This window comes from Pseudonaja textilis, chromosome 7, assembly GCF_049901715.1.
Source record: "Pseudonaja textilis isolate UNSWEBS1 chromosome 7, rPseTex1.2, whole genome shotgun sequence".
Taxonomy (NCBI): Eukaryota; Metazoa; Chordata; class Lepidosauria; order Squamata; family Elapidae; genus Pseudonaja; species Pseudonaja textilis.
This window is the reverse complement of record NC_141996.1, coordinates 9,369,430-9,381,582: the sequence shown is the minus strand read 5'-3', so window position 1 is coordinate 9,381,582 and position 12,153 is coordinate 9,369,430. Positions and strand designations below refer to the sequence as shown.

The window sequence follows — 12,153 nt, the reverse complement described above, 5'->3', positions numbered from 1 at the left end:
CTATCCTATCCTATTAATTCTATTCTAAAATTCTCCTTAGTTCTAGTTGTTGTTGGTTGTGAAGTGAATCTTTGCTTATCAGAAGGTGATCACATGACCCCAGGACACTGCAACTGTCATAAATATGAATCTGTTGCCAAGTGTCTGAAATTTGCTCATGTGACTAAGGGAAGCCTGAAATGGAAAATGCAATCAGAAGTCATTCTCTTCAGTGCCAACGTAACTTCAAACAGTTGTTAAATGAACTGATGTATATCAAGGGCTGCCTATAACCCTCTCAACCCTAGCTATCCTCCCTTTCTCTACATTGGACCTGTCCAGGTGTGTTAGATCTAGATATCTGTCTCCTCAAATCCTTAGAATCAGAACTCTTAATAATAACCAGGACTGGAAATGGACTTACAAGGAACAAGTCTTGAGTTCTGACATTTATTGAGGAAATGGTTTAAGTGACAACACCTGAATTCCAACGAGTATTTTGGGCTCCAGAGGTGTGAGATTATCACTTGCAGCCTTTCCAGGTAACTGGCTGGGAAGGTGTAGCTCAGAACATCTAGAGGCTGCAGGTGAGAAAGGCTGTTTGGCACATTAATGCTGTATCTGCTGGTAAATAACTGGTTAGAAGATTGAGTGCAGCTTCTTCTCTCAAGTGTCCAATTTATATATTTGCAATTTCTCTGAATAGATTGGATAGCCGTTTGTTGTTAGTTCAGGCTGAGGGATCCAGCACAAAACATCCTTTGTGCTTACAGGATTTTTCTTTTTTTCAAACAAGGAAAGGCTGCCTTTGGTCTCAAGAAATGAACTTGGTTTTTTTATTTTTTAATGCATCTTGTATTCCCTGCTGAAAACACACAAGCCAAGTAGATTGGTCCGTGAACCTATTGTCTGGAAATCCAGCCATTTAGAACCATTAATCCAATTCAGTTCCAGCAGCGAATTTGTAATTAATTTATTGCATGTTGCGTTTCCCTTGCACCTAATCTCAGAATGTGATGTGTGTGTTTGTGTGTGTGTCTGTGAGTGCACGGAAGGGCTGCGGTAGAGATGTTATCTCAGTGGGAGACTGATCAGCAAGGCTTCCTCATGGCCCTTGGATAGCTGTTCAAGGTTGCAGGTACTGATTCCAAACACAACTACACCATCTGTTGCTGTAGTAGAGGCAGTCATTTGTGTGATATAACTGATAGAGAATTTTTTTTCCCACAAAGAAACACAAGGGGAGGTAATGTATATAGGTTGTCCTCGACTTATGACTGCAATGGAGCCCCAAATTTATGTTGGTAAGTGTTGTGGTTTGCTGGCAGCAGGTGCGGATGGCTGAGATCTCGGAAAGCGAGGACTCAGATGAGGGGCCTGCGTGTGATGCAGGGATGGGGCCACGACCATCAGGGAGTGGAATTCTGCCTTTGGAGACTGTGGGGGCTGGCAGCAGTGATGATGAAGAGGCCCCCGAGGAGCCTGTGCCCAGTGTGCGTGTGCGCAGGGCTGCTCGAAGGAAAGAGCAGCTGCAGCAGCATGGGCAACTGGGGAGTAAAGCTGCAAGGTAATGGCCCCTCCCTGAGGAGATAAAAGCCAGCTGAGAAACCAGAGTTCTTTGCAGGAAGCAAAGAAGTGTTTGCACTCACGCCTTGTGGACGTTCAGAATATCTTGGTTGCTGTTTGGAGACTCTTTGTGTTGAAATATTTCTTGGTAACTTTATCTGGTGTTCTTGGCAGCCTTGCACAACCTTGGCAAGGCTCGTTCTTATCAGAGGTAATTAATTTGAAACAGCCTTTTAACCATGAAGGGACAGAATTTATAAAGAATCATTAAAAGGTTTTTCTGTTACCTCTGTTTCATGTTTGTTTCCTCGGAACAAGGTTTGGGTCAGAACATTAAGTAAGATAGCAATAGCAATAGCACTTAGACTTATATACCGCTCCACAGTGCTTTACAGCCCCTCTAAGCAGTTTACACAGTCAGCATGTTGCCCCCAACAATCTGGGTCCTCATTTTACCGACCTTGGAAAGATGGAAGGCTGAGTCAACCTTGAGCCTGGTGAAATTTTAATTGCCAAATTGAAGGCGGCCACCAGTCAGCAGAAGTAGCCTGCAGTACTGCATTCTAATTACTGTGCCACCACGGCGACAGGCGTTAATTGAGTTTTGCCCCATTTTACAAACTTTCTTGCCACAATGGTGAAGCAAATCACTGCAGTTGTTAAGTTAGACACATGGTTGTTAAGTGAATCTGTTTGCCCGTTGACTTTGCCTGTCAGAAGGTTGCAAAAGGAGATCATGCGACCCCTGGGATGCTGCAACCGTCATAAATATGAGGCAGTTGCCGGGCTTCCAAAATTCTGATCATGTGACCATAGGGTTGCTGCAACATAAGTCACGTTTTTCCTGTGCCTCTGTAACTTGAAACAGTCACGGTTTACAATGTAAGCATTATCTGCCTATCACCTCCAACAATCTGGGTCCTCATTTTACCGGCCTTGGAAGGATGGAGGGCTGAGCTAACCTTGAGCCCCATCAGGATTGAACTCCAGGCTGTGGGCAGAGTTTGCCTGCAATATTTCTTTCTAACGACTATGCCACCAGGGTTCTGCTCTGCTGTGACTCCATTCCAACAGATGCTAACGGAGGCAGTTAAATGAGCTTGCTGGAGAATTAAACCCCTGGTCTTTTCGAAAAGATTAGCATATTTTTAGCCTGGTAGAAATATTTTTTCGGCAGGAAACTATTCCATTGGATTTGGTTTTGTTATTTCATCCTGCTCGCCTCCTCAATCCTTTAGTTTAGCTCTGTCAATCAAAAGGTTTGTCCACTACTGGCACCTATATAGCTTGCACCGATCCTTCTCAGGTTCTTCTGCCTTCCAACCACCAACTGTTTTGTAGCCCCATATCTGAATGGATAACATCAGTAGTGGGATTCAGCCGGTTTGCACCGGTTCAAGCAAACCGATTGTTAAATTAAGCTCTCAAAGTGCATAGAAATACCACTTAAACGTATATACTGCTTTATAGTCCTTTACAGCTCTCTCTAAGCAGTTTATAGAGTCAGCCTATTGCCCCCAACAATCTGGATTCTCATTTTACCGACCTCAGAAGGACGGAAGGCTGAGTCAACCTTGAGGCTGGTGTGATTCAATCTGCCAGATTGCAGGCAGCCGGCAGTCAGCAGAAGTAGCCTGCTGTACTGCACTCTAACCACTGTGCCACCGAGGTTCCTGGGTGCTGCGCTGTGCTGCAATGGAGAAACAGGCACCAGAGTGGCCAGTCTGAGGGAAGAAGAAGGCTGCTTTCCTTCCTTCTTCCCTCGTACTGGCCACTTCATTGCCTATTTCTCTATTGCACCGCAGTACCCAGGATCCACTTTGATAGCAGGGTGTGTGTGTGTGTGTGTGTTAATAATTTGCCTGGCCAAACTAACCCCACAGTCTCCCCTACATTGGGCCCAGCTTCGATTGTGCTGCCAACTTAATTCCTCGCCCCTCTCACTTTTGTCTGCAGACTGACCCACACGCAGCTCAACGGGGAAGGGAAAATCCCTCCCTCCACTTCCCCGCAATTCTTCACAATTCCTCACCTTCCACCTGAGCTCTCAGGAGCATCAACTCTTTGTCCCTATGGTAACAGCCCCCCCATTTCTCAGAAACTTTGCCTCAGCATCCGGAAGACTGAAACAGCCCTGTGACCAACGTGCAGGCAATCACCCTCGGAAACAGCCTTTTGGCAAAGGGTGGAAATTTAACAACCGGTTCGCCCAGGGACAGGTTGGTGGTCGCGGGAGGCTCGTCCCGCATGTCTGGTGGAGCTGGAAGATGCTGATGGGCCACATCTCCCATCACAGCCAGCCTGACACCTGGGTGAGAACCGGTGGTTAAATTATTTGAATCCCACCACCGGATAACATCCTCATCCTCATCCCATCGTCAAGGCTGTCCTTTGCTCTGTTAAAACATTGAGCACCGTGAGGGAGAAAGAGAGCTTCTGTTCTACCACTTTGTAGTTCCAATTTGGAGAAGAGCTGTACAAGGAGGATTTGTGGCTGTGTCATTTTTCAGCAGCTGGTCTTGGTGCATCCAACGCCAAGGAACATTTGTGGCTCTCTTGGATCTTTCGATGTTGCAGGAAAGCAAGCAACAACTCTCTCCCCCACTCCATATTGTCGCATTCCAGCCCATTCAGCTCTCTTCACTTCTCTCTTTTGCAGCATCTCTGGGGTCCACACAATTTTAGAATGGGTTGATGAATGCAGCTGGAGAGAGAGAGAGAAATATAACGGACTCCTGCAAGATCGATGCAAGAGTAGCTGCCTGCTACACCGTGATTGAATTTAAACTACACCAAGTCAAATTCCAAAAATTCCTTACATTTAGAGCATTTCTTTGATGGAACCAGTGGGTCAAAGGGGAGAGGGCATCATTTTTTTTATCAATTTATTTATATATTTTCTTTTTACATACATTAAGTGCTTAGTGAACAGCACACTATCTGGGTCAATTTGCTTACACAATAATACTTTTTCAGTTCCTAATTTCTACCTCTAGTATCCAACCGTTGATAAAACAAGTCCCAAATTTGAAAATATTATGTGTCTTCTTTTTCTTTTATCTTCAGTGTTAGTCTATCCATTTCTGCACAGTCTAATATTTTTAAAAATATATCTTCTTCTGTAGGTGTTTCCTCATTTTTCCAGTATTATGCAAGTACAATTCTTGCTGCTGTCAAAACGTGTAATATTAAATACACATCCCCATTATCATATTTTGGGGGGGTATTAGGACTAACAAAAAAAAAAGTCTGGTTTATAATCTATATGCTACCGTAACATTTTTTCTAACTACATATGCACTTTTGTCCATTTTTTTTGGCTTTTGTTGTGGCCCATTGGTGGCTAGCAGAGCTGGCAGCAGAATCAGACAGTGAGGAGGTTGGGGAGGAACCTGGGCCAGTCCTGGAGGCTGAGGAAGGCTCAGATGAGGGCTCTGCATCAGAGGTAGAGATGGGACCAGAGCAGGCTGGCAGTTATCAGCTGTGGAGTCGGACAGCAGTGAGGCGGAGGAACAGCTGGAGCTGGTTCCTAGCCTGCGCATGCACAGAGTTGCCAAAAGAAAAGAACAATTACGAACTAAGGAGTAAGGCTACAGGTAGACACTGAATGGCCCATCCCATAGGGATTAAAAGAGGAGCGAAAGAGAAGGGGGCTTTTGCAGGAAACAATTCATTAATTGCAGCAGTGTGAAGATCTGTCTGTGCATCTCAGAGACTCTGTGCTGAGCCCTTCCTTGTCAGCACTGCGTTTGGAAATATTTACTTGGCAACTCTCCAAGCTAGATAAGGTCTGCGCTCCTAATTCCATCCTTGAAAGACTGTTTGCCAGGCCTGTGGTTGAATGTGAATGCAAGAAACTCACCTTTGTTTAATAAAAAGGGTTTTGCCAAGACAAAGAGTCTGCTTGATGCTTTTGGGGGAAGCCTAGGTCAGAACAGCTTTTGAACATGTCCACCACATGTGATAATATGTTCCTGCTAAGGTGTGGGCATCACTGAAGGCACTCAGATGGAGGCAGGGGGCCATTTCCCTGGATTGGAAAGAGCCATGGTGGCGCAGTGATTAGAGTGCAGTACTGCAGACTACTTCTGCTGACTGCCGGATGCCGGCAGTTTGGCAGTTTGAGTCTCACTGGCTCAAGTTTGACTGTGACTTCCATCCTTCCAAGGTCAGTAAAATGAGGACCCAGATTGTTGGGGATGCTGCAAAGATCGTAACTGTGTGAAAAATGGTCATAAGTCACTTTTTTCAGTGCTGTTGTAACTTTGAACGGTCACTAAATGAATTGTTGTTAAGTCAAGGACTACCTGTGTAAGGTTTCCTGTTTGAGCAGGTGGTTGGACTGGAAGACCTCCAAGGTCCCTTCCAACTCTATGGTTCTATGTTTTATGATTGCAGATGCATGATTGGTATTGAAATGTTGGGGTTACCTTGGCAAAATTTTTTATATTAATGACTAGCTGGATACCCATGCTTCGCTATGAAAGTATATGATCGGGCTTAATTTGGGGGGAGGAAAATGGGGGGGGGGGAATTCAGCCTCTGCCTATCAGCAACCATCGGTATTCATCTGGCTAGCATCCTGTCAGTGTGTGAGAGAGTTGAGGGCTGTTTGGAAACTGAAGCAGTATTTGCTGTGTGAGCAAGAAGGAGACAGCAAGGAGCCTGGGTACGGCTTAGCTCAACTGTTCTGTACTAAAGCTGGTTGCTGCTGTGAAACTGAAACTCCTCTGCTTGTGTTTTCCATTTGGAAGAGATTACTTTTCAGGCCAGGAGGGGGAGTAGAACTCCTTAGCATCAGAGCGTGTTAATAATAATAATAATAATATACGAACTACTCATGTTCTGGTAGTCATTTTTTTTAAAAAAATCCTTTCTTAATGAGCACCTAGAAGCCAAGAGGAACATACGTGCCAAATTTCAAGTTTGTAGGCTTTATGGTTCTGGAGATTTTGTGATGATGTATGAGAGGTATTTCGCTTTTATATATAGAGAGAAGAGAATGATCTCCAGGTGAAGCTTAGCGGCTCCAACAGCAGATTCAAATTCTGATTCTCAAGCAGTCATTAATCACTGTGTAGAACTGATCTACAGAAGGGGTAAATGGTGCCATCTTTGAGTCATCTTATTTCAAAACGACAGTAACGATTAGGAAGTGACAAGAACATCTGGCACAGATGCTGTCACCGTGAAATGTTCCTGGCAACATTAGAAGGATTATTAATTGTGACTCTCCCACAGGAGATTATATATGGGCATAAGACTTGTGATCGGTCCCGACAATCCAAGATCAGCCTCGTCAAGCACCAGACCGATTAAATTAATTAGTCACCCAAAGGAGCTCCAGAACTCTAGACCCATCTAAGAGAGACAGATGCTAACAATTAATGGACCAACCAAAAAGGAAAAAAAAAATCTCTCTGGACTAGTACTGTGATGAGAATCTCTTCCTCCCAAAGAGCAGAGCTTCTAAGCTGTGGAGACAGCTCGCCCATGAGAACTTTGAGTGAGAAGTAACAGTTGCATGATAGGGTTGCTCCAAGCAGCAACTGCCGTGCAAAAGGCAAAGGTTGTCTTGAGGCCATTAAGAAAAAGGGCACACCGAATATATATGGCAACTGCTTTCAAACAAATACGTTGTGCAGCCGAAGTTGGAACGATGTGATTTGGCCAACCGGAGAAAATAATAGAGCTTGGGTGGATGAGCTGAAATGATATCCACCCAAGATCCACCCATCTTTCATCATATTCAGGAGAGAGGGAGGAAGGGAGAGGAATTCAGATTCTGGGAACTCTTAGGGAGAAGCTGTCTTCACCCGCTTTCTCCCATGCAAGCTATCTAAACGGAGCTTCCTGTTGTGCTTCTCTCCCTCCATTAAAATGATCAAGGAACTGGAGAAATTCTCTTCTAATTCATTCATTCATTCATTCATTCATTCATTCATTCATTCATCCATTCATTCATATTCTCTCTGTCTGTCTGTCTCTCTCTCTCTCTCTCTCTCTCTCTCCCTCTCTCCTCCTCCCCCTCTCTCCCCATATTCAATTTGTATAACTGCCCATCTCAGATCAGTGACTCTGGGAAGTAAACAATCATAAAACTTTATATTGAATCTCTCTCTCTCTCTCTCTGTCTCTCTGTGTGTGTGTGTGTGTGTGTATGGATCTTTGGTTATTCGGGTTTTCTCCCACGTAAAATTGGAAGTGTCTAGGCAACGTTTCGATGAAGTCTCATTCATCATCTTCAGGCTTGTGTCTTCTGCTCTGTGCTTCTCACTCTGAGATAGATAGATAGATAGATAGATAGATAGATAGATAGATAGATAGATAGATAGATAGATAGATAGATAGATAGATAGATAGATAGATATTATGTATTGAATGATTGAATGAAGCCATTCAATATACATGTTTTATGATTGTTTCTTGCCAGGAGTGACTGGATTGAGGTGGGGAGAGAGGGAGGGAGAGAGAGATGATATATATAGATATAGATGATACAGATACAGAGATAGATGGATGGATGGGTATATAGATTATATGATAAATAGATGATAAATAGATATAAATATCAATGGTACAGATACAGAGATAGATGGATGGATGGATGGACAGGTATTTAGATGGATGGATGGATCGATTGATCGATGGATGGATCAATGCATGAATCAATCGATGGATGGATCGATGGACGGATCAATGGATGGATCAATGGATAGATAAATGCACACAATTATATTCACTCAGAAGAAAAGAACTATTGTAACACCCCCAAATAGCTCAAGCTGAAGGTACCGCTTCAGAGATGTGAGCAATTAGGAGCCACATGTAATGGGTGGAAGATCATTAATAGACGGTTCCAACTTAAAAATAAGTAGAAATTTTCTGACAGTGACCACAATTAACCAGCTTGCCTACAGAAGTTGTGGGTGCTTCATCAATGGAGGTTTTTAAGAAGAGACTGGACAACCTATTTTCCAGAAGGTAGGGTTTCCTGCCTGAGCAAGGGGTTGGATTAGAAGATTACCCCTTCCCAACCCTATTATTCTACTTTCTATCTTTACTCTTTCATCATATTCAGGAGAGAGGGAGGAAGGGAGAGGCATTCAGATTCTGGGAACTCTTAGGGAGAAGCTGTCTTCACCCACTTTCTCCCATGCAAACTATCTAAACGGAGCTTCCTGTTGTGCTTCTCTCCCTCCTGGGAATCCAGACTATATTCCACCACACCTGTTAGGCTTTACAAGCCAGAGAAGGGAAGGAGAAGAGTGGGCTCAGTGTTAATTATTATTGTTATTTTTTTCATTGTTGACTTTGGTCATTCTCCCCTTGGTCTCCCTAGGAAAACGGTTGGCGTTTTTTGCTGTGGCCCCCGCGGAATCTCCAAAGCTGTGCACAGACAAAGCAACAGGGACAATCCTTACAGGACAAGGTTCGAATACAACAGAGAGTCATTTAGCTGAGAGCATCTGGGACTTTCCAAGGACTGCTTGAAGACTTGAGTGCAATTTTCTTTTGTTTAAAAAAAAAAAATCAACAGCTTTACTTTAATCACTTGTACCAAAGCCTCTCTCTTTTTTTTTCCTCCCTTCCTTTCTCTTTTTCCTGATAATTTATAATTATTTAAATCTAGGAAGCATTAAAAAGAAAAATGAAATACACTCCTGGATACACAAAACATAAATTGAAGTTATTACAGTCATTGGCCGTCTGCCCAAACTACACAGAGGCAATTAGAGAAGGAGATTTGCATCTTTGGCTGCTTTGTTTTTTCCAGAAAAAAATCTCTGGGACTTTTGAACTTTCCTTCAGTCCCTGGAAATAACATGGCTTGATGGGACAGGAGATTGGCGTAAGTAATGGAAGCGAAAATTTTACCTTTGCTGGCAGATGAATAAAGCAGCTTGAAAAAGAAGGCAAAATTGCTACAGCTTCAACAAGAGAAAGTAAAGAGCTTCCAATATTCTCAGTCAATTACAGTTAATTAGAAAGGGATCAAAAGCATCCCAGAGGCAATGCCAGTTTAACATGCATAAGTGTCATGCCCCTGTTGGAGTCTAAATCTGAGGAGGAAAACGAACAGCTGATAGGGAGTGGGAGTGTGGCTCCATTGGCTGTGGAGGAAAGTGGGGAAGGGTAAAGTCTGGCTGGGCAGAGCAGGGGGGGAGATAGAATAAGGGAGAAGGAGTTCAGAGGAAGACCCAGGCCCACTCCCTCTTCATCCTAGGGCACGCAGGGGAGGAACGGAGAAGAGAGCAATGTAGGCCGCATGGCTTACGGGGGAGGAAAGGGCCCTGATTCCCTTCATTAGCCACACCTGGGAATGAGAGTTTAAAAGAGATACATGCTTAGTGGGGCAGCTGCTGGGAACAAACGTGAGTTTATCTTGTGTTGACTTCGCTTATCTGTGTTCCTGGCATCTTCCCAACTGTGTGGAGTTATTGTTGTACCTTCACATCTGGAATTCTTGCTCCTGCCCTGCCGAACTAATTACCTCATTTTGCCTTGATTGGACTTATAGTTACAGTTTTTGTTGACCACGTTTTGGACTTGCTTCTCTGCAGCCAAAGGCTGTTCCTGAGAGAGTTTTTCTCCAGCCAGAAAGTAACCAGGACATTTGGGGTCAAAGTTAGAGCTAATAAAGGGACTCCTACTGATTATCTGACTGTGTTGCCTTTGTGCCATGCCCCAGATCATCACACATAGGTAAGGCAAAGGATTTGGGGAAACCATGGCCTTTTGGAAACCGTTGGAAACAATTTACTTTCCAAACCAAACATAAATATCTGCATGATGGGGGAGCACATACATAGTCCTCAACTTACGACAGTGCATTAGTGACCATTCGAGGTTATGGCTGCAATGAAAAAAGTGACTTAGAACCATTTTTCACACTTACAACCGGTGCTGCCTCCCCATGGTCATGAGATCAAAGTTCAGACACTTGACAACTGACTCCTATTTATGACGGTTGCAGCAACCCAGGGAGGGAGTGTCACATGATCCCCTTTTGCGACCTTCTGACGAAGAGAGTCAATGGGGAAGCCGGATTCCTTTAATAACTTAATTCCCTTAACAACGATGGCAAGAACCATCATAAAATGGGGGCAAAGTTCACTTAACAAAGATCTGAGTTGGCAACAAGAAATTTTCAGGCTCAAAATTTCCCTCGTCTCTTTCCATGTTGGAATTGAACTGGGATAATCACAAAGGATTATCAACCAAACCCTTGTAAATGCACAGCCAAATTTTGATCACACAACTGTCAGGAGGCTACGACGTTTGTAAACATGAGGGCCAGTCATCAGTCACTTTTTTCAATGATGTTGTGACTTCAAATGGTCCCTGAAGGAATGGTCCTACATCAAGGACTGTCATGCCCCCGTCTGGGTCTGAATCTGAGGGGGAAGATGAACAGCTGACAGAGAGTGGGAAAGTGTTTCCGTTGGCTGTGGAGGAAACTGAGGAAGGGCAAAGTCAGGCTGGGAGAGGTAGAACAAAGGAGAGGGGGTTCAGAAGAAGACCAAGGCCCATCCCCTCCTCATCCTAGGGTGTGCAGGGAAGAACACAGAAGAGACCAACGTGGGTTGTGTGGCTTATGAGGAAGGAAAGGGCCCTGATTCCCTTCACAAGGCATACCTGGGGATGGAGTTTAAAGAAAAGGAAGTTGGGAGGAGTGTTTGTTGGGAACAAATGTTGAATTCATCTAGTGTTAACAGTTGTAGCCTGCATTCCTAGCATTCCTCCTAACTTTGAATTATTGCCGTGCTTCTGTGTTCTTATCTGCCTTGCTGGAATTATTAGACTCATTATCTTGCCCTGCTGGAGAGATCGATTGTAGTCATTCTGCTTATAGCGTTTGGATTGGAGTATCTGCAGCCAGAGGCTGTTGCAGGTTTGTGGGAGAGCTTTTCTCCAGCCCGGAGAGTAAATGGGACGTTGGGAGCAAAATTGGAGCAAATAAAGGTTCTCTAGCTGTGTTGCCTTCATGCCATGCCCCGGGTCATCACAAAGGACAATATGTTGTGTAGGATTAAGAGTGGGAGACCCAGATTCATTTCCTTGCTCAGCCATGGCAGCTCCCTGGGCAACCCAGTCATTTTGAGATAGGAGTTGAGACAGTTTATGTCTGGGATGTGTAGGGTCTATAGATATTTTCACAGCCCTGTTTTTGACTCATGCAGTATACAGGTCCTCGATGGAAGGCAGGTTGGTAGTAGTTGTTTTTTCTGTAGTTCTAATTACTCACAGAAGTCTGTTATTGGACTGGATCCTTCTTTGAGTCCAGCCTAACTCTTATCAAGCTCAGCTACTTCATATCCAGCCTCACAACCTTTCAAAAATAATCCAGTCCTTTACCTTAATGCCTAAAATCTCCATCCATCATCCTGGCTTCTCAGGAGGCATCCTAGGGTTAAGCCAAACAGCCCTACTTCACGTCCAAGTAAAGATTCAGGGACAATCTGATTGGCTTTGAGCAGCTTTGAGACTGAATTTTAGGACAGGATAAGGCATCATCAGGAAGTCTCAAAACTGCAACTCTTATCATTGGGGAAGAGGAATGGCAAAATGAACTGAAAACACAGGTAGTCCTCAACTTAGGACCAT

The 12,153-nt window shown here is 44.1% G+C and overlaps 1 protein-coding gene across 1 annotated transcript in view; it reads left to right on the top strand.

Moving 5' to 3' along the window:
• Nucleotides 1-9,195, top strand: part of NOX4 (NADPH oxidase 4) — a 106,388-nt gene extending 97,193 nt beyond the window's left edge. The window contains exon 18 of the mRNA XM_026706773.2: nt 8,888-9,195. Coding sequence (XP_026562558.1) covers nt 8,888-9,008 — 121 coding nt within the window. The 3' untranslated portion in view covers nt 9,009-9,195. The remainder of the gene's footprint in view (nt 1-8,887) is intronic.
• The last annotated feature ends 2,958 nt before the right edge of the window (nt 9,196-12,153 follow it).